Source organism: Scomber scombrus, chromosome 4, assembly GCF_963691925.1.
Source record: "Scomber scombrus chromosome 4, fScoSco1.1, whole genome shotgun sequence".
In the NCBI taxonomy this organism is placed as follows: Eukaryota; Metazoa; Chordata; class Actinopteri; order Scombriformes; family Scombridae; genus Scomber; species Scomber scombrus.
In genome coordinates this window covers 10073470-10099949 of record NC_084973.1, presented here as the reverse complement: position 1 = coordinate 10099949, position 26480 = coordinate 10073470, and the positions used below count along the sequence as shown (strand labels likewise).

The window sequence follows — 26480 nt, the reverse complement described above, 5'->3', positions numbered from 1 at the left end:
AGTATGAAAGTGTACTTTTCATGTTCCTGCATTTCCCCGCTCTTCCTTAAACTATGTTCCCCTCAGATGTTGTGTGCTGCTCTGCCCTCATGTGGTGAAAAGCTATGATTTCCATTGACTGACTGTCTGCTATCTCACAAAACATATAGAGATGGTTCACAAACATTAAAGTGTGCATGTGTTTGTGCTACTGACTGATGGGAACTGAGTGGTTTGTTCATTGCCTTGAAAGGACTCGAAAGGTGTTATTTTGTCTCCATTCAGCCTTTATCATATGCCATCAAAGCACAGCTGGCTATATAATATATAATGGGCTGCCTACAATACTATAATAAAAAAGAATAATCAAATAAGTGAAGATTTAAAAAAAAATAGATAATAATAATAATATAATATTGCCACTAATTTGTAGGCGGAGTGTATGAAGAAAAGTTGAAGAGTTTGTGAAGGGACCAATCAGCTCCATGATCATATCTATATCTGGCTCAGAGGAGATCTGCTGCTGCTGCTGCTGCTGCTGTCTTGCAGAGCATTGGATTGTGGGTATCTTATGTTTCCTGATAGACTGACAGTCAGCTGTTGCAGGAAAGTTTGCTCTCACTTTGATAGCCCTCTATTGACTTATCTCTCGTTTATTACAAGTTCCACCGAGAAGGGAGCTCATTTCCTGTGCGCGCTGTTTACTCTTTTTTTCTGTCTCATCGGGTACAGTCCTCCTGACTATCAATCCGGTCGGAAATTGTATCGATAGAAGAATAACTTCGAGCAACTTTCGCGATGAGTTTGAACGAGCACTCAATGCAGGCTTTGTCCTGGAGAAAACTGTACTTGAGTCGAGCCAAACTAAAAGCCACTAGCCGCACTTCAGCTCTTCTGTCGGGATTCGCAATGGTGAGATAGCCTTACTGGCTTTACTGCTTCCTGTTTCAGTAATCATGACATTTACAGCATGAATGCCCACTGAAGTCAGGCCATTGGTATGAGCCGCAGATACATATGTGACGCAGATTATTGTTACCAAGGGCTGTGAAGGTCCCGACACTTTGCGGGCCTAATAATGATATTTACCATTATTGACTGGAGTTGAAAACAAATAGGTCACACAAACTGTAACTTAGCTGTTTAGTTTTACGACTGTTTCCCAAAGTGTCAAAGTGCAATAATAACTGACTAAAACATTTTTTTTTAAATAACATTTGAAGTTAATTTAAGACGACTTTCCTGTAGATTTATCTTCCGCCAAACAAAGTAGACCGCTCAACTACTTTGCTAGCATCCCCAGCAATATAATATGCTTGAATAGGCTTCAAATATTCAGGAAAAAGCTTGTGGCATAACCACTTTTTTGCCTTAAAAGGTAGTATGGAAGTTAATGAATAAAACCGTGCATCATATTAGCCTATAAGAATATAAGAAGATAACTATTGCATAGTTTGTGCCAATTGTAGCATTCATAGTACTTCATCAATACAGTAACAACAACAATTACATACATATTCATATTGATATGCATATACACACATTGATAACCCTTAATGTAGGGCCACAATCTACAATGTGGCTGATTGTGATTTCACCTTTCCATTGCTGGAGCAAATTTAAAGCTTCAGTTGCCTTAGCTGTCATATCCATACTCTAATTACTTCTAAAGAAAGAACATTTTAAAACAATGATAGCCAGTGTTGTTTATTTAGATCATGCAGATATTGGCACTGTTATTCCTCAGAAGAATGCCTTTTTTATGGCTTGATAAAGCAAGAGAAGCCTCATCATTCAAGATAACATTCAGCAGGCCTGGTATAATTACATCCATTATATCTGATAAGGCTCTTGCTACTTGTATGCAGAAGATATTAACCCCCTGAAATTTCCCTAATGTGTATTTATGTTCCCATTTCATTTTGTGAACACAGTAAACATAGTCATTGGAGTTAGTTTAAGTTGGCAACACTTTGTTGGAGATAAATAAAACCTATGAATAACTATAATTTAGCATCTGTTGGTTATAATTGCATGACGTGAGTGGAATAATATTCCAAACTTTCCTCCAATCTATGTTCTGTTTATAGCTTTTAAGGTCTATGTTCCCTTTGTTACACCACATATTTTATAAATTATTTATTCTGAAAGAACAAATAGGAAACACAAGTTGGCAGCTCCTCAGTGGCATTATTGGTTCAGGTGATAATGTCCAGCTGAACTTAGCTGGAACAATACAAATGACAATGTGAAACAATAACTATATTATATAAAAATCTCAATATTTCAAAGTATGCTAATAATAATCCATACACTTGATAATTCCATTTAACATCAAAAGGCTAATAGGATGACAATAAACATAAGATAGGCTGTTATAACAGTAGGCTATTAAAAATGATCAGTTCTATATAAGGGTTTATTGAAAGTAATCATTCAATATCCTATTATCTGCAATTCTTACCATTTCCAGTATGAATGATTATCTTATCCCCATATATCTTCAGGCACACAACAATTACATTAATTATATAATCTCTCTCATTTATCCTCTTTGTTTACAAATGATGTATTTAATCCTGTGAGCTGCCTGGTTGTCTTGGAAACAGGAAACTATAGTGCTGCAGGCTCTGGCTTTAACCATCAACATTTTATCAACTGTTAGGAGAAAACAAAGAAAATATAAACTACAAACCCCCAACATTACATCCTACGCATGCATATGTATCAGTGGACCCCCGTAGACATTTTTTGACAGATGTAATTTAACGACACCAACCACTTATTTCTACAAGAGGATGAATAGATATTGACTGAGTCCATGAAACCCCATATGTGCGCTTGGCAGTGCATAACTGTATAAAAAAAGAAAGATGACCCAAGACAATTAAAAGTAGCTCTCAAGTCTTCGAATGACGTTAGTCCATCGTTGTTGTAGACATCTGACTTTTTTGTATTATTTTATTATTGAATAGTGATGTATCCCATTAGCTTAGCTTTCAAAAATGTTGTCACGTATACATTGAATGGCCTATAATTGGTCCAAATCGGGTACTACAATTTTCTGTGATAAACCTGAAAAAGATATATGATGATACAATATGTACATTTTTCTAATTGGACCTAAGGTGTCTTTAACTCCTCTTGAAACTATTTGGTCAATGGACAGAAGATAAAAAATAAACAATACAGAACAACATTTGGGACATTTAAATCTCCTGATCTATTATCAGGCTGGAATATTGTATCTTATCCTTGTTTTATGTCCTTTCTATAAAAAGATAAGATTCTTCAGTCTATTCCAATAACCTGCTGAGGGAGGCACTTGCAATATACAACTATAAAAAATAACCCTTGGGAGTAAGGCGGCTAATGATATTGTTATCTTTGACCATCTGTCTAAATCCTCTGATTTAGAAAGTTCTTTATAATTCTTGTTGCAATTTTGTCCAAAGAACAATAAATGTTGAGTCCCAAGTATCTAAAATGTGAAACTACTTATACCTGAATAAGGATTTGTGATAGTAGTATTCATTACACATTTAGTGAAAGTAGACAAATTGATCAACTGTTCACAATTATTCAAAACATTTTTACTTAAAAAAATCAAAATGTAAAACTCATATTCCAAACCCTCTTTTCCTTTCTCAACACATGCTTAAACCATGTTGTAAACATCACTATTTCCTCCTGCCATTTTTTCCCAGGTTGCCATGGTGGAGGTGCAGCTGGAGCCAGATCATCAGTATCCTCCAGGGCTGCTGATAGCCTTCAGCGCCTGCACCACGGTCCTGGTTGCAGTGCACCTCTTTGCCCTCATGATCAGCACCTGCATCCTCCCTAACCTCGAGGCTGTCAGCAATGTTCACAACCTCAACTCTGTCAACGAATCTCCTCATGAGCGCATGCACCGCCACATTGAGCTGGCCTGGGCTTTTTCTACAGTTATTGGCACCCTTCTCTTCCTCACAGAGGTGATGCTCTTGTGCTGGGTGAAGTTTTTACCCGTCAAAAACGACAAGGATATCAATGGAACCATAACCTCCGGTGAGGCCGCAGCCATCGCTTCCACCTGCATCATGGTGCCATTTGGAATCGTTTTTATTATGTTCGCCGTCCACTTCTACCGCACGCTCGTCAGTCACAAAACGGACCGACAGATCAAAGAGCTGGAGCAGGTCATTCGGCTCCAGACCCAGCTGGACCAAAGGCCTGAGAATGATGACCTGAAGGCTGCTGTCCTTATTGCTTAATTATGACCAGTTAGCATACAACAGCAGCGGACATTCAGCGGTGCTTTTATTGTAAAATGTATGTTTAAGAACTGTGCGCAGATGCTTTTAATGTTATCGCAAGTTTCAACTGTTCGGCGTTGCAGGTTTTGACTCAGTCCAGAGTGCATGGTCACAGTCTTCTGTACATTATATATTACTGTAGGAAAATAGTTTTGCCTTCAGCATTCAGGTAAATACTTTGTTCTCAGGCTGCAACCTTTTAGTGGCTTTTATGACAGCACATTATATGTAACACTACATATTTTAGGGCCACTAAAGGGCTTTACATGTGTACTAGTGTGCACTGTTCTAAAAATTGGAGCATTGTTCTGCTTTTTTATGAAGAAAATAGCCTGCTACTTATTTAATATGCCAAAAAATGCACTGCTCAGAACTGAATACTACGCTGTAGTTTAGTTGTAAACAACAGTAGAAAGTAGGGCTTTATATCACCCACACTAGGAAATATAAGACAAAACGTTTAACAAAGGTGAGAGTAAATAGTAGTTACCTGGATGTGACCACAGTTCTATGAGTTCCTTTGTGAGCTGGTCCCCATTGCTACTGTTGCGGCTGTAAAACCGTGGATAAATTGTTATGAGTGTCACAGAACCCCCACGAAATGACTCATTTCATCAGAATTTGTTTCGTTTGGTTCATTAACATTTAGGAGGTCTAATAGAGCCTCACGATTAAATTATTTCCCTCAAGTTAGTAGAAGGCTAATGGGAATTTAGCTGACTCGGCCAGCAGAAGTCTCTGGTGCACGTGCTCTGTGTTTTTTTCCTCAGTTGTCTAAACGATACAAATAAATTATAAAGATTTGATTTAAACAAATATATAGGTAATTATACAAATAAGCAAATAAAAGGACAAGCAATAAAATATAATAGAATAAAACATGCCAGGGGTCAACATAAATGAATAGAAAGTAAAGTGAAACATGAAATTGAGAGTTTACTTTAGCAAATTTACAATTATGAATGTAAAACTGCAACAAATATAATGAGATTGGTTAGAAAGTAATATTTTTATATATTGTGTTGATCCCTAAAAAAAAAAAAAAAATGTTTTTATAGTAGAAGCTCAAAGTTACAGATAATATCATCCAGTCTCATTTATAGCAAACATGTAACGTCATTGACCAAAAACAACTTTTGTTAAAGAGTCCAAAGTTTTTTTTCCAGCATAAATTTCTTACATGACAATTCCAAAAAGCTAATCCAGGTGAAACAGAAATAGAAATAGAGCACAGATCTTATGGTTGTTACAGTCAGATAGGTCAAAGCACATTTTTCCAACTGGTGAGTCAGCTAGCTCAGTAGAAAATCATCATAAGCCTAGACAAGCTTTAGCAAACCACAATTGCTGGGAGGGCAGGAATGTCATACCAAACACCAGGTTTAAAAACACTAGATTTAAGATCTCCATATACTGTGATATACAGAGATTTACCTAGCAGTGATAGGCTTAATTAGCATTGTGTGAACTCGTTTGTCAAGGGCTGTAATGTCATGGACCATAATTTACATGTAAAAGTCCCGCACTATAGCTTTAAAGGTGGATTTCCATGTTTGAATATGACTCAGCATAGCCAGAACCTTCTTTCAATATTCATTTAAATGAAGTGAAGCCTTTTTTTTAAGGTCAGGCAGATAACTTGAGTGGAGCTGTGCTGTCTGCTGTTTTTCTCCATAATGATTAAGATAACAATCTCACAGTTTATTTATTCAGTATTTCTCCTGTTCATTTTTAAGATGTGGATTATCCAACTGAAATATCAGTTCAATTTGAATAGTATATTCATCTGCATGTTTTCAAAGTTTTACAACCAAAAAGACTCCTGTTACCAAAGTTATGTAACAAAATACTTCCATTTTAGACATTTACACTTACATACTTGCGTTGCATAGGTCATTAAGAAAACAAATGGCCAACAGTATTTGTGTACAGTCTGAGACAACATCTTAAAATGAAACCTAGCTAGGGAATGCTTTTAATGCTGTGCACATATTTTTATTGTGAGGTGAAGACTTAGGGTGGAGTCTGTGTTTTAAAGAGTCATCCTTTTGTAAAAATCAGTTTCATGCAAGTAATCTGCTTAGTTTCACTTTTCTTTTGCAATTCCTTATATACGGTTACAGCTTTTAATGAAAGAAATATTGTTGAATGTATTACAAAGCATGCATTTTGTGGAAATGTGTTAAAGTTGTTGTTTTTTTAACTTAACTTGTCCTAGTTTACAAGCTTGCGCATGTTCACACGCTCTATGTATAGATTAAGTGTGAAATATACGCCGTTATTTTTGTCCTGTGGCTCAGTTTTACATTGTTTTACTTTGTTTTGTCTGTATTCTTTATGTTTGTACAAAAACTCTGTTCAAGCTCAATAAGGATAATTGACAATGACAAACATTTCATATCAATATGTAATTTCCAATCCAAAACATTCATCCCTAAACATGCTGAATAAGATAAAAATCACAATATGAAATTGTAAATATTTGAGAAAAATACATACAGTATATACCAGCACTGTAATGAACATGAGTTTGCATTTTCGTCATGGGGTTTTGAACACTTAAATGAATATTGCAACATACTGTATTTATATCATGGTAATACTGTGGTAAATATTGCAATATTTTTTTCTGCATCACCCATCCCAACACATACTGTCTTTATTTATTGCAAAGTAGTTTCGGTCGACCAAAGGCTTCCCAAATTTGCATTCAAATTGTCCTGTCGATAATATCTCTGTGACAGTCAGCAGAGAACAATCAGCCATACGGTGTTAGTAACTTTTAGATTATTCAGTAAAACTGTTCTTACTTCTCTCCAAAGCATTTTGTGTGTGTGAACTTTCGCAGGAATTTAGTGAAGATTATTCAGGTTGACACCTCTGTTAAGCCTGCCACATGTGCCTTCTTTAAAAACTGATTGTTGCAAATGTCATAATGTTCCTTACGGTTTCTTTTTTGTGGTTTATTTATTTAATTCAGTGTATGTTACTGTATATACAGAAGTGCCACTGCTTGTGCCAAAGCACAACTTTAAAGTGAATATTGAGTAAATGTGTTTTTAGTTCTGCTTTTGTTTGGTAGCAGCTTATGATGCTGCTGCTTTGTAACCTGGTGAGATTCACCTGGACTTTTTGTTGCCGGTTTGAAAATAAAACACATTTCAGAACACTTGTGAGTTTTATAACTATTTATTTTTGCATATGCATATGCATATTTCAACAATTACATGTGCAAAAAATGCAAGAAAAGCACACAAACAATATAATCTAAAACAAAAGATATGTCAAACTATGAAGTTAAGAGGAAAACCACACAGGAAATGTGTCCGGACATGCAGTGTGGCCTACTATCAAAGTCAGAGTAGTGAGCATGCATCACAACAAAGTACACACACCCCCTCCTCTCTGTCTCACTTTTTGTGGTGTTGACGTTGCCATTAGTGCTTGTTTTGTTGCTTCCCTGAATAAGTCCTTCACATTTTCCTTGTATTTGGCAGAGCACTCCAAGTACAGTACAGCATTGATTTTCCTCCTGGCTTCTTCACCCTATCAGAGCAGTTTTAACACATTAGACGGTTAAGTCTCATGAATCAACAGTGAATCAGTCTGTCAGTGATTTCAAACCAGTCATCACACATTAACAGTATGATCCCATATTGCTTGGTTAAATTTACAGTTTTAACTGGGCATAGCTAATCTGGAAACTGCCATCCTGCCAGTAACAATTATTATGTTTCCTTTGGACACAGAGGAATTTGGTTTGGTTGCATACCTGAATATATGTGACGGCATTCTGGCCCGATGACCACATTTTCCTGATCAGGTCTTTGTCCTCACGTAGGTCTGCTTTGCACCCGACAAGGATGATGGGCACTCCATCACAAAAATGCTGCACCTCAGGGTACCACTAAAAGATGTTGAACATCTTTACAATGTGATCTTTATTGAGAACTACATAACTGAAAATGATAAAGTAAAATCTATGTTACAAACAGTAACGACATAAAAGAAATACCTTAATGATGACATTATCAAAGCTTGAAGGACTCATGATATCATAGCAGATCAGCACAGCGTTGACATTCTGGTAGGAGAGAGGCCGCAAGCGATCATACTCCTCTTGACCTGATATGAAAATTTGTCAGTCCACCACTGTTAATACCGGCACCATTAGTACCAATGTGAGATAACATTTAAAATCCATTGCCTCATAATAATATAAAAAAACAAGTTACTACATCACACTAACTTTAAAGTTAAAACCTCTCAGCTGATTCACAAAATGTCAATCAAGCAAATGCAGATCACCAGCACATTACATTACACACCAATTGTTTTATTCTGATCCGGTTTAGGAATGACAGGACACACCTTTACTCAGACTTGGCCTACCAGTTTAACAAGGTGTGATAATGACACCTTACCTGCAGTGTCATAGAGATGTAGCCGAAACTGCTGCCCTCTGTACCTTGTGTTGACCACACTCTTATCAAACACAGATGGGACATATTCCTGAGTGGAAAAACATGTTTGTCTCTCAGTACTGTTGATATTTTTTTGAGTTATGAATATTTAATTGTTTTATACATTAAAATAGCTTGACAATGTTTGAAAATACTGTAAATAGGCAACTTCAAATGCAGTGACAACAGCCAAGTGTATTGAAGATTCACTGTGTCTCTTACCTCTGGAAAGACTCCTTTTGTGTAAACTGTGATTAGTGAGGTTTTCCCGCAACCCTCGTCTCCAACAATAACAACCTTAAATTCCTCTTGCTGGATGGTGTGTCCTCTCTTTGCCCCTGATCCATTCTGGCTCATGTTTTGTGGAAAGACAGATGAGAAAGGATGCTTCAGTGACTGCTGGTCCGGGTAGTGTATATACTGTCGAGATAATCCAGAGATAAACAGAAACTGAGAGTGCTGTAGGAACTCTGTAAAACTGTAGGGAGGTTTAAATTAGTTTCTTGTCATTTTGGAGGCGGCTGCATGAATAGACTGTTTAGAAAGTCTCTCTGGGAAATTCACACCTTGAACCACACCTCCTCATAGCCCCACCCTTTCTTAATGGGCTGCCAAACTTTTGTCTGGTTATCTCAAATATTTAAATAACCTCAGATATAAACATGACCAATATATACCCTAGATATATTGTTTATATTATATATGCATTTTTCCCCAAAATTATTCTTGGTTAAAACAAACACACAAATATAGGTTATCTACTTTGCCACTTGGATATCTATATCAATACATTTCCAGTCTATTTCTTGTGCTGCAGTAAAACTAATTTCCCTCCTGAGATCTTGAACTTGTAAAAGATCATTTACAGAACTTTTTTATTTCAAAATGCTGAGATGAGCCCATTTACAATGATCTATTTTGTCCTATTTATTTGCTTTTTTCTATTTGTAAGGGACCATGTTCAATATTAAACATGAATGTAGCTGCTTAATGTGTAGGCCTATCAGAGCCTAAACATTAAAGAGCCTACCTGATGACGTGATAATTACACACGTTTTTCTACGGTGCATAGAGACACCTGTAAGTGCACCTGTCACCTATTAACCACCTGTCCTAGTGTTAGTGTTCCTCCGCCTTACCGGAGGATCTATAGTCACTCCAGCGGATGGATCCATAAACCAACCTGGACGACGAACGGTCAAAACAGCGAAAATCGCAAAAGGCTAGTCCACAATGTTGGCCCATGAAAGGATGAAACTTTGGTACAGGTAAGCGAGATGAATCTATTTAGTCAAACTTCACTTTTGTTGTTTGGGTTTGCTTCATTTTACAAGCTGTAATTTTGTAGGGAAGGATAACGTTACAGGTGATGCTCTCCATCACCTGTCGGGGCGTGTTAACCTCCAGCGGAGGACAAGCTCACTGCTACACTTAACGTAGCACAAATGGCAGCAGACGGTGTTTATCTGTTATATTTTTCAGGTTTTGACGAATGTAATGGAAAGCGAAAAACAAACTACTGAGAGAGAGACGCCGCCCCACTGGAGAAGTTGCAAGTTGATTATTGACCCCGCATTAACAAAAGGACTGTACAAAGTATACCGTTATGATGGACAATGTTTTAACATACCCGTAAGCATTTTTCAAATATTGTTTATTGGCTGTAAATTACAAATTTCCCAACATATTCCCCTGCTATGATATTGCGCTAAACAACATGGCTGTTTTCCATAATAGTGGGTGTTTTATGTCTCCAGGTTGAGGACTTAGGTTTGTTTCCTGTGGATACAGTCAGAGATCCCCGCATCTGCCGCCTGTGGAGCAAAAGCAACAGGACTGATCTGCTGGTGCCTAAATTTAAGGTAATCCTTATAGTCACCATAAGTCACCATAAATTGTTATAGTCAGTCATAACAACTGTAATAAGAGTATTAGTAATGATAATAATAACAATAACAACAGTTTGCTTTTTGTTGTTGTTTACCTGTGTCCTCTCAGATTGATGAATGCTACGTTGGCCCTATTCCTCCCAAAGAGGTGACATTTACCAGGTTGAATGACAACGTAAGAGAGGCATTCTTGACTAATATGTGCGACAAGTATGGCCACGTTGAAGAAGTGGAAATATTCTACAATCCTAAGAACAAGAAGCATTTAGGAATTGCGAAAGTTGTCTTCGACACAGTGAGGGCTGCAAGGGACGCTGTACAACACCTCAATCAGACATCAGTGATGGGAAATATTATTCATGTTGAAATTGATCCAAAAGGTAGGGTTAGAACCACCTTATCTTTTAATGTATTGAAAGTATAAATATGAATCTTGTTAAATAAGCGGGTTAATGATAACATGACATGCATCTCTCCTCAGGTGAAAACAGGGTGCGTTATCTTCAGCTTCTCTTACGTGGCCTCTATACTCCTTGGACATTACCAGTGAGCAGCAGTGACCGAAGTCTCCAAAGCTTAATCAATAGTCTTCTGGTAATTTGAAGTCACATTTTATGACATTTTAATGACCAATGTAACAGTTTGAACATTGTTCCGATCACATTTATTATCTAAAAACTAGCTGATGACATGTTGATATGTATGTTTAAGGAAAGAGTTTCAAATATGTTGTTTTGTTTCTCTGTTTTCTCTGTTTGCCACACAGCAACATGGGAGTGTCTCCAGCCCCATCAGCATCGCTTCACCTCTCTCTCTCGACACAGCCTATTCCAGTATTTGGCAGGATACACCTTGCAGCTTTGGGCTTACACCACATTCTCAGGGAACCCCCCGCACTCCTTGCTTGTCTGCGACTCCTCTCTCCCAGGACTCTTGTTACTCCAGTCTTCAAGCGACTCCTGTCCTCCAGGGGGAGCCCTCCGCTTATATTGTTCACAAACCTTTAAGACAAGACCTCTGCCATCGAAAACTTGCAAGGTACCACAGGGGATCCGGTGAACTCTCAGATGTGAGTTTGATTTTGAAGCATTGCCAACCACAGACACCACTTCCTCTCTCTGCTCAAACTAACAGCCAGCAGTTTGCACTGTGGGGTCAGGATGGACAAATCTCTGAGCACAATAATACAGAGTCTTCTTTTCACCCTGCCTCTCCTGGTGAGGATGTGGTCGCCACTACCTCTAAGGCTTTACCTCTGAACTGCAATTCTCTCAGCATCTTGAGCATTAATTTCACAGCTGACAGGCAGACAACAGCATCCTCCCCACGTGATAACCAGGCGTGCATAACAGAGTTATCTCCATCTGCTGTGAACTGTTGCTCTAGCAGCCCCCAACCAGAGGCAGAGAGCTTGGACTCCCGCATTGAAAGTTTGCTGATCAACAGTCAGAGTACGGACACATCATACTTTCTTGGAAAAACTTTGGAAACTGATGTGCGCTCTCAGGACAGCCTGACTTCCCCTTGCTCAGCCAATTTCTCAGATGACTCCCTTCTTTGCAGTCAGCCTTTTTTTGGGTCCTTAGCACCTCACCGGCAGGGCTCATGCAGGGATCTGGAGGACGGCAGTCTGACATCCGTCCCTGGTATTGAAGAGGATGAAACTATCCAAGCTGTTTCTTTTCTAACAAAAAACCCTCTGTCTCCCACCCCATCGGATTTCACACGTTTTGAAAGGAGGCCTGATGTAAACAGGAAAGATGCAGAAAGTTCCAAGGTAATACCTATAATCTGCATATATCATAATGGTAGTTATTATGTTATTATCTACATATTATGTTTTATTTATGTCATAAATCAGCTATTCACTTTTATTCTGTCTTATGCAGGATCTTCATTTATCAAATAAGGATAAAGAGCACCCCAAAACTGTGACACCCACAAAAGATATCTTCTCTCTTCCACCACCCCCATCATTTTCTTCTCACAATAGCATCACTCAACTTCTTAACTCCAAACCTCCTCCTGGCATTGCGCCAGGATGCTCCCATCCACCGGTTACCCCTTTCCCTTTCCCCATTCCTTCCTTTCCCCCGTCTCTTCCACCTGTCCCACTTCGCCTGCCAAATGGCACCATCCCCATTCCACCTCCAAGTTGGATCCCGCCTCCAGACCGTCACACTCGCATCCCCGTACCTCCTCCTCCCTGTATTCTTCCACCTCCTGCTTTTTTGGGACCTCCTCCACCTCTGATGGCACCGCCCTCTGTTCCACCACCTGTATGCCCCTTACCTTTACAACCTGCAGGTCCTCTGGACAAGAACAATCCTCCACCACCCTTACCTTTCTGTCGACCACCCTGGCCTGCTCCACCTTTTCCTAGGTTCAACCCCTTTGTGCCACCACCAGATTACACACAAGTTAGGGAAAACCCTCATAAGGTCACAGTGGAAAAGGTTTTAGAAGTGATCGTTGATGAACTCAAGTCAATCATTAAGAAAGACATTATACGCAGAATGATTGAAGGGGTTGCCTTCAAGGCATTTGAGGACTGGTGGGAGTGTCGGGAGAAGAACACAAAAGTAAGTTCCTTTCATACTTTAGTACCCTTCAGGAGGCTAATAAAATCCTGCAAGTGACTACATCACTTTTCTGTGTCTCGCACCCCTTTGTATTATTTTTAATATCATTATTTTCATTTTATCCATAAGATATTAGTTTCTTCTTTGAAAAGTGGAACAGCAAGTACAGAAGAGAGAAACAAACTGATGAATCCCATCCTTCACAACACTGGCCAGGGCAAGAAACCTCTCCCCTCCTTCAAGGTAAACTATATGAGCTTAATATTAATAAACCAACATTTGACTTCTGAGTGATGCATAACTTCTTATAATGCAGGTAAAAAGGAAAAGAGATGATGATCCTGCTGTATCAGAGGAGATAGAAAATGAAAGTCCTGGTGAGTGTTTTTAATGAGGCTAACCCTCATTTACTACATATTTACTTTCTATTCTGTACTAATCAACTGTGTCTCTCGAATTCACCGCAGCTTTAGATGTGAAACAGGGGGATGTCATAATGGAACCAGCATCCCAGAGACCTAAACGCAGACATGGCAGACCACATGTGCTTGACAGTGATGAAGATGAAGGGAAAGAAGAAGATAACACACATCAAGATAAAGAGATCACATCAGAGAAAGTTGACCTGATTGCACCGGTTGATGATGATCTTCAAATTTTGGTAGATTGGATATAATAAAATCCTTCATTTTGAAGTGCAGTAACATCTGTTGGGACACTTTTTGAGTTTATGAATAGTCTCGAATTTAATGTCTGATGATACCATTAACCGTAGTGGAAAATGGTTGATTTTCCTCAACTTTTCCAGAATCTGCGGTATTTATGTGATAAACTGACATGCAAATGTAATAAATACTAGACTTCATAATAGTTTTTGTACTGTCTTTAGAGTGACAGAGATGATCCTGATGATGGTGATGACAGCAATTATCATGATGAAGAAAAGGAGGTGGTACAAAAACTCACCGAGAATCAAGATGTAGTCATCTCTCCAATGCAATACTTAGATAGTGGTATGTTAAAGTTCATGCATTCACTACTGAAATCTAATGAATTATCTCGTACCTTTTAGTATATTAAACATCTTTTGTTCTTTTAATTACAGAGACTTTTTCAGAGAGCAGCTCCTCAGAGGAAAGCGACTGCTTGTCAGACTTGGACTCCTCTGACTCGCTCTCCTCAGAGAGCTTTGAGGACGCAGCTTACTCTGACCTCAGTCCTGAAGATGAGGATATGGAAGACGGCGATGAGGACGACAGGACCGCTGAGTGTATCGTGATATCGTCAGATGAGGAGTCGATGGAGCTCGAGCCCCCTGCCACACCATCAGCCCCCCTCACCCCTGGTTCTCATTTGGAGTTGGACCTGCAGGACTGGTCAGATCCATTTAGCAGGGAAGAGCCAGAGGGGAACCAGTACACAAGTCAACAAGGCCTGGATATCATGATGGAGCTCCAAACCAGCGGACCACAGGACCTTCATCCACCATCACCAATTGGACTCTCAGGTCATATATCCAGTGTGCTGTGTAGTAGTAGATGGAGGTATTTTACTGCAGAAACACAATCCAGAAAGACTGTATGTCTGATAAGATGAGAACTGGCCCTCAAATCATTTTTTATAATCTTTCCAACTTTCTGCCACCTATTAAGATAAAAAAGATAAAAATTAACTAGTAAAACAGTTCCAGATGTGATTTTTTATAGGTCTAATTCAATTAATTAAGTTTAAAAAAAATGATGAAAAAATGTTTTCTTGTATTTATTTCTGTAGCAGTGGAGCCTGACATTGACATGGAGATGGAGAGCCCTGAATGGACGATGGAGTCTCTAGAAAACATAGAAAACGTGAGGCCTCTCACTCCCACTGGCTGCATGGTCGACAGTGACCCTGACATCCTGATAAAAAGCAAACCAACATCTCCAGCTGTGGAGGAGGTGGAACGACCACAGACGCCAGGCAAGGGAATAGTAGCTGAACTAGGAAGTGAGGACTCGGCAGATGAAGTCCACTCCCCAATAGGCAGTGAGCTCATTCTGGCTCCCTCTGATCCACCAGGCCACTACTTATTTTACCAGGATATGCCCAAAACTCCTGGTAGAGAAAAAAGAAGTGGACAGTTTCAGTACCGCTCTGGGAGAGCCCCAGCAACTCAAAGCAGAGAGACGACTGTATTAGAAGGTAGCTCAGAAATGTTTTCACCTCTTAGCAGCCCACCACCTATTTCATCACTGCCCACACATCCATATATCACAGCCCCAAAGACTCCTGGAAGAGACATAATCCTACCACGAAGAACCATAGTCCATAGGAGGAAGACACAAATGGTAAACAATTCACAACCTCTTTTATGTGATGAATTCCTTGCAGCGTCCCCTCCATGCAGCCTCTCTGAGTGTTCATCAGATAGTACTGATAGGAGTGGCGTGTGGATCAGCTCAGGTGTGAGAGCGAAGCCGTTGCAGGGACTGGAGAATATGCCAGGCCTTCTGGATGAGGAGAATAGGAGAGAGGTGAACAAATCTTTATCAAGGCCTAAACACTGGAAGAAGCTAAAGAGGAGATGGAGAATTCATCAACGGCAGAAATCCCTTCAAAGAATCACTGGGTCAGTCTTCTCTCGCAGCCGTCCTCACAGGCAGCGTTCGCTTTGTGAGGAGAGGAGGGTCCTTCACATGGTTTGGAAGAAAGGTCTGGATGAAGAAGATGCAAGGCTGCTGCTGTGTACATTTGAACGCCTGCAAGGACAGTATGATGGCTTTGGCTGGCTGAGTGAAACCCTCTGGATACCCCACCCTCATATCCTTTAAGCAGAGTTTCAAAGTCAAATTAGATTGTGAGGTTTAAGTCATATTTTTTGTAGATTTTTTTCATTTTGTAAATATTTTGTCATTGAGAGATCAGTTTACACACAAGTCATTCATTCAGATAAGTCAGTAGCTTATTTAATATATGTCAGATTGCACCAGTCATGGCTCATATTGTTTGCTTCCCATCCTTAACTGCTGCTCACTGACTAAAGTCTTAACAGAGAAGAATGAGGAACACCAACTTTGGCAGCCAAACCACAGGACTGGCTCCGCCCGAAGTGAAGGTTTCTACAAAATCAGCCAGAAGGATAAAATGAAATACCTTAACAACACAAAGCTGGCGACCGAGCTTCCATCTACAAGCACTCAGGTATTAGAGGAAATCATGATGATATCAGGTGAAAGTTTAGACTGCTCAGTACCTGAATATATATTGTACCTCAGCAGGGAATCTGCATCCCAGCCCAGACGACCTCACTACGTTCAGGATCTGAATTCAGGTCTGAACAGCGTCGCCTGCTGTCTTCCTTCAGTTGTGATAGTGATCTGGTCAAATTCAATCAGCTCAAGGTAAATTAGGTTTCTGTAAATACAGAAAGTACACTCTAAATCATGTTTCTCTAACTGCAACACAAAGCAATCAAACAATACAGCTCTTTTAGCAATCAAATGAGCTGCAGTTTCAACTCACTCAATCCATCCTATTTGGATCAATGAAAAAAATCAGGAATATGGGTGGTGATTCAGAAATCACTGGTCTATACGGTATGTCTAGATTCAGACCACAGTGTTATTTAGATAGAACATGCATTTATTTTGAGAAAAAAAGATTAAAATCACCACCCATATGCTCAAGTACATCATTTTCAGGTAAAGTATATATTTTTTTAGTTCATTTGCAGTTTTAATAACTCCATGAATGGTTATGTGCACAAAGAACAGTTGTGTGATTGTGTTTTTCATTTTTTGCAGCAGTTGCTTATGTTAGGGTATATGTGTCTATTTTTGGTATGAAACTCTTCATATTTTCGTACTCCAGTTCCGAAGGAAGAGGATCAGTTTCAGACGAAGTCACATCCATGAGTGGGGCCTGTTTGCCATGGAGCCCATCGCAGCAGACGAGCTGGTGATTGAGTATGTGGGCCAGATTATCAGACAGGTAAAACAAAAACAAACTAATGATCAGCTTGGTAATTAATTCATAGTGCACCCATTTCCCCTACCTCTCATGTGATTTTACAACCATGTGATTTAAAAAAGCTGTTTTCCCCTGATTGTATCTGTGAACAGGCCCACTGGGACACATGGTGGTTTAGGTATTTTCCAGGAGTGTGATTAGGGTTATAACTATAAACAATGCTGTCATGAATTGGCTCATCTGTTCTCTTTCTCCTCAGGTCATTGCTGACATGAGGGAGGAGAGATATGAGGAGGAGGGCATCGGAAGCAGCTATTTGTTCCGTGTTGATCAGGACACCATCATTGATGCCACCAAATGCGGGAATTTAGCTAGGTTTATCAACCACAGCTGCAATGTGAGTAAGAGCTGCAAAATTCAGAAAATCCTTTTACATTTTCAAAATAACAAATTAACTTTTGTGATTGTTTGTGTCTTGCAGCCTAACTGCTATGCAAAGATCATCACTGTGGAGTCACAGAAGAAGATCGTGATATATTCTCGGCAGCCAATAAGCATCAACGAAGAGATCACATATGACTACAAGTTTCCCATTGAGGAAATAAAGATTCCTTGTTTGTGTGGAGCAGATGGCTGCCGGGGTTCCTTGAACTAACCACTGTTGGAGTGTCCTACTTATGTGTTTGTCAACAGCCAAAGTTGCCTGAGTGAAAAAAAATCATTTTATTAACAGTCACTAACTATTTGGACGTCGTACAGGAGCTCGGAGATGCACTTGCAGTGTGTTGGAGTGGTGCTGCCCAGTGTAATAATGATTAAATAAACTACCCCGAACAGCACTTACAACAGGAACGGGAGCAAGCATCCAAGGATCAACTCGACCTGTAAGACTGGTAACCACTGTTAAAACTATTCACTCTTTTTCTGGTAAAACAAAACAAAGGAATATAAAAAGACACAATTTTTGGTTGTACATCACAGTATATTAACATTTGGCAATTGTTGTTCACACAACAACTGTTGTCTCTTCCAACATGGAGAAAATATAGGCATCTTATAACATGCAAAAGTCCTCTCTCAAAATAAAATATCTGTTGACCTCATTAACCAAATGATAACATACATGTACAGTTAAATGTTTTCGTTTATGAGAATTTAAATGTTGTTAAGCTTGAGTCAAGCTTGTATAATTTGATAATATTGGTTTTCTTGTTAACATTGTTTAAAAAAGAGAAACAAATTTACTGTAAAAGATTGTAATCTTCTTGATAACAACTCAGAAAATCATTGTTCATGAAGTGCTTTTCAACACATAGTTAAATGGAATTATACATTGTAATAAAACATGCAAGTTACAAAAAAAGTCATCAATAAACATCCCTTGTGCGTTTGTATTGTGCATCTCACAATATCAGATCAATGGTGTAGCACGTTACCAGTATAATATTCTCAAGAAGTAAACAAGACCGTCAACAGACTGTCTTTTCATAGTAAATTGATAGTTATTAAGGCTGTAACATAATTGTAACCGTGGGATCACATGCTCTTTGAAACTCCATTTGGTGTCAGGATTGTCAGATTTCCTCTAGCATGTTGGTCTGCTTCAATGGCTTCAAAAAGAGACTTGAAGTTTCCTGCACCGAAGCCCTGTGGGTAAAACATTTATTTGAGTTACTGAAACGGAAACCTTTACTTAAAACAGATGATATATTGAGATACAGAATAAAATATTTTTCTTCCTCTGGAAGTTGTCATCTATCCAGTAGCGCCCTCACCTGGTGGTTATGTCTCTGAATGACCTCTAAGAACACAGTGGGGCGATCCTGCACTGGCTTGGTAAAGATCTGAAGTAAATAGCCATTGTCATCGTAGTCCACCAAGATCTTCAGCTCCTGAATATGATTAAGAAGTACAACACTTGTTTCTGAAAGGAATTTCTCCATCAATTTATTAACAGTTGACTCAGAGTTTTCACTTCAGATAGCGTAGTGTTGGTACATTAACACTCCAAACTATATGGTCATAGTTCATACCTGCAGGACATCCATGTCCTCTGCAACTTTGACCTTTGAGTGTTTTAGATTTTCCCTCAGCTGCTCGTAGTAAGTGTCAGGCACACACATGAACTCCATCCCACGCTCCTTTAGGTTACGAATCTACAAATATATGATTCATTTTAGCGTTATTGTTGCAGCCTTCACAATGCGTCCCTTTACAAAGATAAAAAACAGCTTTTTAAAAACTTACTGCGGTGATAATATCTGATGTGTTCATGGCAATGTGCTGCACTCCTGGACCTCCATAATACTCCACATACTCCTGTAAGTCAACATATGGACATGTGCACTTATAACAGCAGAACTTTTATCAAGAAATTCATTATTAAACTGATTAAACTGATCAAAGTGTACAAAACATACCTGGATTTGAGACTTTCTTTTCCCCATGGCAGGTTCGTTGATGGGCATCTTCACAGTCTCCTCATAGTTTGCCACCACAATAGAGCGCAGTGCACTGAACTCTGTCTGAAGCTGCTTGTCATCTACCGACCAGAAGCGGTGAAAGAGAAGGTTCTTCTGATACCTGTAAGATCATAACCAAGAAGAGACCAAGAGACACACAGTGAAGTCAGGTGCTGAATTCCTTCTCATATTGCAAACATACTGTATTTTTAATTATTTTAACTTATCACCAGTTAACTAACTAGTCTTTTGAACTTAGTCTTTTGTGCACATATCTGGAGCTGATACTACTAGAATCTCACATCTGCATCACTAAACTGTGGCTGCTTCTTTGTGTAGAATTGCAAAACCTGAATGAGTGACTTTTTTTTTCTTTTCAGTAACAAGCCAGTTTCATAAGGTTCTTCACATCTAAAAAAAACCTTCCAGGCTGGGTTACACCCCTCTTTTTCAACATCAGCCAATGAGCTGTCTCATTGGAGAACTGCCTTTCCCTTCCTTTTCATGCCTATAAGCAAGATCCAGATGTGCAGAGCTGCTTGAAACCAATTTAAGAAAATGCCAAGTCATGCTGACCCTTGAGTTGTTCCAAAAAAAGAGTTATGTAAGAACATGACACCCTTGGACATGACACCCCCCCCCCCCGACTTATAACAGATCACAACACAGAGGCATGGACAGCAGGTATGTTGTTATCATGTATGCTACAGTTCACATTGCATGTCTCTAAACTCTGCAAGAAATAGTCTGAATAGAATTACCATTCAACCACTGGAACCATCTCATCGTCTGGTTGGTTTCCCACAACATGATCAATGAAGTTCAGTTTTCCACTTGGTCTATAGAGAACGGTGGAAGCAAAGTCACACAATCATCTCTCATAATTTGTACAAACAGAATTACTCAATAATAAGTCATGTACTCACAGTTTGGCTAATAAAGGGTCTTGGAACAAAGGGGGCTTGTAACCTGGCAGAAACAACCCACTGTATCCCATCCTCTCCACAAATGTGTGTGTGGTGTCACCATACTGCAGCAGAAAAAAGCAAATCTATGATCCTTGCATTTCTTAGAACATTTTCGTCCCTTTTTTTATTATCATTTATAAATATTTTAAACTTAGGATTTATACTTCTGAACAACTTCTCTCACCGTTTGAAGCACAGCCAGCCTTACTTTACCATACTTGTCCTCCAGGGTGTGGGGCTCCTTTATAATTATTGCACCTCGCTCACAGGCTTTCTGTGCAGGCAGAAAATGTCATTGTTTTAAGAAAATGATTATCTAATAGCATTCATTACCAGTAATGGAATGTGATCTTGAAAGCGAATAGTGTGTCAAGCTGAGACTGCACCTGCTAAGCTTGTAGTATTACCTGCACTAGGAAGTCACAGTTCTCCACTGTAAATGCGATATCTTTCACTCCGTCCCCGTGCTTAACTAAGTGCTCTCCCATCTCTAAGAAAAGAAGAGAGGAGACATTTCCTTTAGTCACACAGAATCCTTCATTCTCTTAATCTGTGATGTTTATTACTTTGACACGTTTCAATCTGTCTAAAAATAGGATTTAAATGTACTTTATGCTATAGCAATTCACTTTTGAAATCCATTGGAAACACTGGCTGACATTAATATTCATGTCATGTCCTTTGCAAGGCCTGCGCACACAGAGGGGTCATTTGGAATTAACTTGATGGAAAACGAATCAGGATATACAAGGAAATGTTTTGCATAATTCTTCTTTTTCCATGGGTAATATTGATATTAATGGTACAATTATGGGAGCTCTGTGTTCTTTCAGAGGGCCGTTTAAGGTATCAAGAAAACATTTTTGTATTAGACACTGCACTCCTCAAGTGTGTTGAGTCATTGTCAGAATAACAGAAAGGTTAAACAGCAGGAGGAGAAATAAATACATTCGATATGAATGCAACTACTTCATTTATGACCACATGGGAACCCAGCTGTTGTAGACCTACCTTTGTTTCCAGGATTGAGGGCAGATGAGAACACATATATAATCTGAAATACAAAATGAAAACATTAAAATGTTGTTAGAAACTCTTTCCTCCATCCATCATTAACTTGCATTTAATTTATTGTATTACCATTTTGGTCCATATACAATTGATTATTGACAACTAGCTTTAAAATCTTCATTACTCAAGAAAAAAATTAGAGTAGTTGAATCATCAGGTCTGGATGAAGGAATTTCAGTTAATTCTGAGACATGTCAATTCAGCCTACACAGAACTGTTTCTCATTTTAATTTACTTTCACTAAAAGAAATCCTCTCATTTTCCTGGTATATTCAGTGTCTGATTTTCTGTATGTGGTGATATGTGCTTCCAGGCTCAAAACTGAGGCTTATTTACCTTGCCTTGTTTGACTACATGGGACACCACATCTCGGCTGCCTGTCTCCAAACCTTGGTAGGCCAAAGCCTCAAATCCCAGCTTGTTACAGTAATATGATGCAGCCTGTTGAAGACAGAATGATTAGTGCTGATCAGAAAATCACAGGTGTTCAAGTTCTTCATATCCATGTTACACAAAGATTAACATGGGCATGAGTGCAGGAGGCTGGCTTATAAACTGTATAATAGCGCCATCTCCTGGTAATTGTTAGTGTTGACTTGAGTGTGTAGTGTAGTTAGGTTGAAAAATGATGTGGTCCTGGGTTTTAACAAAATGCTGTGTCACCCCCACCCCTCTGGAGAACCAATAGCCTTGCGGAGTGAATTGCATCCCCCTGCTCCCCCCAACTATGAGAATAGTTGGTAGTGCAGACAATGAGTAGTAATGAGTTAACTTACCTGTTTTGCATTTCCAACCCAGAAGGTCAAGTGATCAAAGCAGAGGAACTTTCCCTGCTCATGCTAAAGACAAGAACAATATTAAAGGTGCAATAATTGAATCACTGAATGAATTATTTCTTTGTAAACTTCAGTGTAAAGTAATTAAAATATATATTACAATGAATGACAACCTGAAGTAAAATGATCACTAACAAATGATGAACTGGTGGCTTTAAAAGTACAATACCTAAAATTAGGTTACCTACCTTCTCGCCTTTGTCTGTGTATGTTGTCTATAATTTTAAAAAGCACATGAAAAAGTCACTATATTACTACACTGTCAAATATTATTTCTATGGAAACATTATTAGTATTTTGTGACAATTAATAATAGTAATAATAAACACAAGAAATATAAAAGTATTCACAAGTAAGCTGTTACTTACCATCTTGCTGCTGGTGACCTGACCTGACTGTGAGAATGTGATCTACAATCAACTTCTGAATTTAAAGAAAGTTTCCAAATCCACGCCCACCGGTGAGGAGGAGGAGGAGGATGATGAGGAGAGGAGGAGAAGGATGTGGAGAGGAGGAGGAGGGAGAGTATTGATGATTGTTGCAACCTCTCTGTTATACAATGATTACAAAGTAAAACAAGTCAACATACCAAAGATCTGATCATGTCCAATGTGTAAATTCACTAAATATTGATGTAGAGGTACAATTTTAAATGTCATTATCTTAAGGTAATGAACCGACTACAGACACAATTTAGTGTTTCCTTTTTTAAATTGTTTTTTTTTGCTTTTCTTTCACGAGACCTCACCATCACTTTCACTGTCACAGTTTAATGCTACCTACAATGAATCACAATAAATGTAATATCAAGATTTATATCTGCCTTAGAGAGCTGGGGAAACTTTATTATCCAAAATATGATAATCACAACTTCTCTTAATACATAATAATTCATAATTCATCAAAATCCAACTTTATTTTTCTGCAAAGATTACAGAAAAAACTTTGTCCACACAGGTTTAGAATTACAGCTGCATTTTTCAAGAAGAAGAAGAAGAGTACCATATGTTAGCATTTAGTGGCGAGAGGAGGCGACTCATGCACAATTCTCATTGGTTCACTGTTGGAGCTGGTGTGCCTTGAAATGCCCCCATCCCATCACTCCTCCTATACATACTTCTATAGTTCCCCTTAATTACAACAGCGCCAGTTAAAGAGTTAGAGTGCAGGTCCAAAATCATATTCAGTACTGGCTGTATGTATCACTATGCCTTATACTTTATAATATAGAAGAGGAAAACATAATATGTAAGAGGAAAACATAATATGAAAGAGAAAAACATATACTTAAACAGATCTAAAAACTAAAAACATACATTGGTACAGAATATGCATTTGGATGTGATCAAATACATTTACAAATACAGTCACATATTAATGACATGCACTTATATGTATATATTGTTAATTATAGTTTTTCTCTATGATTTATGATTACATATTTAATCTATTATATTTATATATTTATTTGCAATTAAAAACAACTGGTGTAAAGTAAGTTTATGCCTCAGTGTCATTGGTAAACTGATCCAATTAAACTGCATCCAAAGATTCCAGTGAAACACTGTCCAAGATCCAAACAAGAAAAACATTTAATTTAAAAAACAAGAATAAGAATAAGAATAAGAATAAGAATAAGGATAGTCTTTATTGTCATTGAACATGTACAACAAAATTGAAATCATAAGTTAAAAAAAGAAAGAAAGAAGGTGCTTGTAAAAGAATAAAATAAAAGAGCAATTAGTTCTAAACCTAATTAAGTACTAAACTAACTAAAATACATCACACACACACACACACACACACACACACACACACACAGACACACACACACACACACACACACAAACACACACACACTCGCTGCCATCAGTATTGCACAATTCCCCTAAATATTACACACTAGTTGTTGCAGTTAAAACAGGATCAGGTTTTATAAGCATTTAGAGCAGTTATTGCTCTAGGATAAAAAACTGTTTTTTAATCTGTTTGTCCGTGTTTTAACTGTCCTGTAACGTTTTCCTAGACAGCAGTTCAAACAGAGTGTGACCCGGGTGGAATGGGTCTTTGAGGATGCGGTGGGCCTTTTTGAGACAGCGGGAGCTGTAGAGAAAACTCACACGGGCACCAGGAGAACATGTAAACTTCACACAGTAGGAGCCCAGCTGGCCGGTGGGTTTGAATCAGAAACCTTCTTGCTGTGAGGTGACAATGCTAACCACTGTACCACTGTGCCGCCTCTAGGACCATCGTAAATAAAGAATTCTGTCGTTCATGACTTAAGTGACTCAATATGGAATCTGCTTATTGCCCCCAAAATCATGCAAGCGAGCAAACTGACCAGCTTGTGACCCCAAAACACACAACATTTAAGCCTATGCTTGCTCTAAATTTTATGGTCCAAGGAAACAATCATAACAACCTTCAGACTATCTGAGACAAAGTAAAAAAAATCACAAGTTTTACAACCACATTTGTGTCAGTTTTTATGGAAATGTATGTAGTTCAAGTCCAGTGAATAATTGTAAATGGTAATAAGATAAGGATACTGTCAGATGTTTAAAAGAAAAGGTTTAAGTTTACAAAAAAAAGTTCTGCAGCAATGGAAGTAAATTAAGCCTTGAAGGCTGATGCAAACCATTACAACACCCTTCCTCTCCCAGGTTTGTTGATTACTTACAAACTCTCTGTATAAAAGCATGACGAATTGGGATGTTCTGGCGCTCTTCTGCTCGATCCAGAGTTGATGACCCACACAAAGTGATATAATCTCCCAAACATATGTCTAGACTGCCAGAACTACCTTGGAAGAAAAGAACAAGACAGCACAGTCATCGAGCTGGTTTAGGATGAACTGGACGGAAAAGTAGAAAAAAAGCAACCTGTATTTGTGAGAACTTCTGAGTTGGAAAAACTCCTAACAGTATTTGATTACCATTGTCAAAAGAATGCCTGAAGTTTGTGTTATATCTGCAAATGGCCTTAACTTCAAACATGAATGGACTGAACGGAAGGTGGACAGATTAAATAACTATACCAGAAATATTTCAGTAGGTAGAGCTTGTTGTCCATTAATGACAGGGTTAGTAATGCCTGGCTGCTTCTTGCCACATGTTGAAGTGTTCTTGTGCAAGATACTGAACCCCTAAATTCCTCCAATTTATCAGTTTCATATTTGCTGTTTTTTGTTTTTGTGATACACAGACTTTCTATTCTTCATATATTAAGTCAAATCCCACTTTGAAAAACACGTTGATGAGCAGCCTTATTCCACTAACGCAGATTTGTTATTTGTGTGTTTCACTCTACATTCCAGACAGACGGAGCACAAACCTGTAATGAGAAATTCAAGCGTGCCAATCAGCTCTCCCTCTACGACCGTCCCTGAGGATCTCTGTTTTTCATGCTGTTACTAGGAGGCTCTCTGTTGTCACGGGATGCAACTACACACATGCAGGTAGAGCAACACAACATGATGGCTTAAATAATTATGGCTGGTTTATATAACTGCATCAATTAAATAATGAAATAGTGTGATGTGGGACGGGTTTTTGTTGTTGTTTATAAATGCCATTGGACAGACTTTATCAGAACAGAGGCAATTCTTGCAGGATTTTAATGGACTAATTTGATTTTTTTTTTTTTAAACCAAAACAACAACTTGCCAACAGATTTGATATTTTTACTGATTAATGCTTCACTGTTTCACCAGAATGTCTTTTAAATGTTGTCTTGTATATCATGCTGCATTACACTAAGCACATTGAGTTGCCATTGTGTATGAAATGCACTACATAAATAAAGCTGCCTTGCCTTGCCTTGCCTTGCCACTATAATGAAGACCTAAACCCCCTGTGTTCAGCCTCTCTAAGGACAAACACCTCAGTCAATTAGACTCTTCCCACGCCTTCTTTTCTCATATAATTGTAGTAGCTCAGTTCAAGAAAGCAAATCAGCTCACAAGGCGAGAGATAAAGATGAGTGAAT

The 26480-nt window shown here is 38.6% G+C and overlaps 3 protein-coding genes across 5 annotated transcripts; 1 reads left to right on the top strand and 2 right to left on the bottom strand.

Annotated features, from left to right (window-relative positions):
* Window positions 1-522: 522 nt before the first annotated feature.
* On the top strand, window positions 523-7433 carry LOC133979169 (calcium release-activated calcium channel protein 1-like). 3 transcript variants are annotated; one of them, XR_009925050.1, is made up of 3 exons: window positions 712-891; window positions 3687-4661; window positions 4781-7433. XR_009925050.1 is itself a non-coding variant. In XM_062417639.1 (2 exons), exon 2 carries the CDS (start codon window positions 3693-3695, stop codon window positions 4230-4232), a length of 540 nt encoding a protein of 179 aa, XP_062273623.1. In that variant the 5' UTR covers window positions 523-539; window positions 3687-3692; the 3' UTR covers window positions 4233-7433. The 3 variants fall into 3 exon arrangements, 2 of the variants coding, with proteins under 2 accessions (XP_062273623.1, XP_062273622.1); XM_062417639.1 differs by lacking the exon at window positions 712-891 and adding an exon at window positions 523-539 and having other exon boundaries at window positions 3687-7433; XM_062417638.1 differs by having other exon boundaries at window positions 3687-7433.
* A 216-nt stretch (window positions 7434-7649) lies between these two features.
* Window positions 7650-9094, bottom strand: LOC133979521 (rho-related GTP-binding protein RhoF-like). Its single transcript, XM_062418054.1, has 5 exons — window positions 8960-9094; window positions 8699-8786; window positions 8290-8399; window positions 8047-8181; window positions 7650-7820 (listed from the first exon to the last, which is right to left on the bottom strand). Exons 1-5 carry the CDS (start codon window positions 9092-9094, stop codon window positions 7650-7652), a joined length of 639 nt encoding a protein of 212 aa, XP_062274038.1.
* A 9598-nt stretch (window positions 9095-18692) lies between these two features.
* Window positions 18693-23097, bottom strand: LOC133978843 (4-hydroxyphenylpyruvate dioxygenase-like). The gene is made up of 14 exons (XM_062417180.1): window positions 23083-23097; window positions 22682-22708; window positions 22434-22496; window positions 21994-22098; window positions 21598-21640; window positions 20994-21076; window positions 20771-20860; window positions 20545-20648; window positions 20380-20457; window positions 19577-19739; window positions 19404-19475; window positions 19190-19312; window positions 18932-19048; window positions 18693-18803 (listed from the first exon to the last, which is right to left on the bottom strand). The coding sequence occupies exons 1-14, from the start codon at window positions 23095-23097 to the stop codon at window positions 18693-18695; spliced, it is 1194 nt and encodes a 397-aa protein (XP_062273164.1).
* Window positions 23098-26480: the final 3383 nt, after the last annotated feature.

Bases quoted from the DNA above. Each gene is read 5' to 3' on its own strand.
- LOC133979169 (XM_062417638.1), top strand. From the start codon at position 778: ATGAGTTTGAACGAGCACTCAATGCAGGCTTTGTCCTGGAGAAAACTG. The intron at 892-3,686 runs GTGAGATAGCCT...ATTTTTTCCCAG, and splicing joins TTCTGTCGGGATTCGCAATG to GTTGCCATGGTGGAGGTGCA.
- LOC133978843 (XM_062417180.1), bottom strand. The intron at 21,077-21,597 runs GTAGGTCTACAA...TTCTTTTCTTAG, and splicing joins CCTCAATCCTGGAAACAAAG to AGATGGGAGAGCACTTAGTT. The intron at 19,313-19,403 runs GTAAGTTTTTAA...ATATATTTGTAG, and splicing joins CATCAGATATTATCACCGCA to ATTCGTAACCTAAAGGAGCG.
- LOC133979521 (XM_062418054.1), bottom strand. From the start codon at position 9,094: ATGAGCCAGAATGGATCAGGGGCAAAGAGAGGACACACCATCCAGCAA. The intron at 8,787-8,959 runs GTAAGAGACACA...TTTTCCACTCAG, and splicing joins CAAAAGGAGTCTTTCCAGAG to GAATATGTCCCATCTGTGTT. The intron at 7,821-8,046 runs GTATGCAACCAA...CTGCTCTGATAG, and splicing joins ATGCCGTCACATATATTCAG to GGTGAAGAAGCCAGGAGGAA.